This window comes from Acanthisitta chloris, unplaced genomic scaffold (assembly GCF_000695815.1).
Source record: "Acanthisitta chloris isolate BGI_N310 unplaced genomic scaffold, ASM69581v1 scaffold138, whole genome shotgun sequence".
NCBI classification, from domain to species: Eukaryota; Metazoa; Chordata; class Aves; order Passeriformes; family Acanthisittidae; genus Acanthisitta; species Acanthisitta chloris.
In genome coordinates, this window is record NW_008688424.1 from 7,473 (window position 1) to 8,181 (window position 709).

Sequence of the window (709 nt, forward strand, 5' to 3'; positions counted from 1 at the left end):
GCAAGGAGCTCTGCCCTGCTCTGACCTTTCCTGGGCTCTCCAGAGAGCTGGGCTCCTGGAAACAGACACAACAGAGAGCTGGGCAGCAAATCCCTTCGCTCGGCCTTGCCTCCCGCACAGCATCACTGCCCAGAGCACGAGTGGGAACTGATTGGAGCTGCCCAGTTCAGCTTAGGGATGGAGCTTCTTCCACACCCCTCTGGGGAGCAGGAGTCCTGTGCTCGCTTTGGCATGGGGCAGTGTTCTCCACAACTCCCAGCTGGTGTTGCCAGAGCACCGCCACCCAGTAAGTGATGGGACCCAGATCTGTCCTGCCCCACCTCTTGTTGATTTAAAGGACTCGGTTCCTTCTCTCCAAGACTTCTGCCATCCCACAGTCTGTGGCTTGGGCAGCAGGGAGCAGCTGGGATGTTTCAGGGCAGAGGCATTTGTGCCCTTTCCTGCTGCTGGATTTCCTTTCTGAGGAGCTGGGAAGCCAATTTGTCCTGGGATTTGTTTCAAACAAAGGTCAACCTGTTTCTTTCTAATAAGGCCATGTGGGTTTGTTCATTGCCGCTGCAGGATGTGTCTGAGCCTCCTTCCCTTCAGGCCTGGCTCTCTTTGGGCTTCAGGGCTGCTGGTGTCCCCCAGGGTAACCAAGCACCCCACGTTTCTTTGCAGTATGAGGATCGTCACGCCAAGTGGGACACCAACCAGGCAGGCTTCCGCC

General features: G+C 56.8%; 1 protein-coding gene across 1 annotated transcript in view; it reads left to right on the top strand.

Moving 5' to 3' along the window:
• Positions 1 to 709, top strand: part of PCSK7 (proprotein convertase subtilisin/kexin type 7) — a gene marked incomplete at both ends in the record, with an annotated part of 11,626 nt that overhangs the window by 7,467 nt on the left and 3,450 nt on the right. Inside the window, 1 exon segment of the mRNA XM_009080985.1 lies at positions 661 to 700. Coding sequence (XP_009079233.1) covers positions 661 to 700 — 40 coding nt within the window.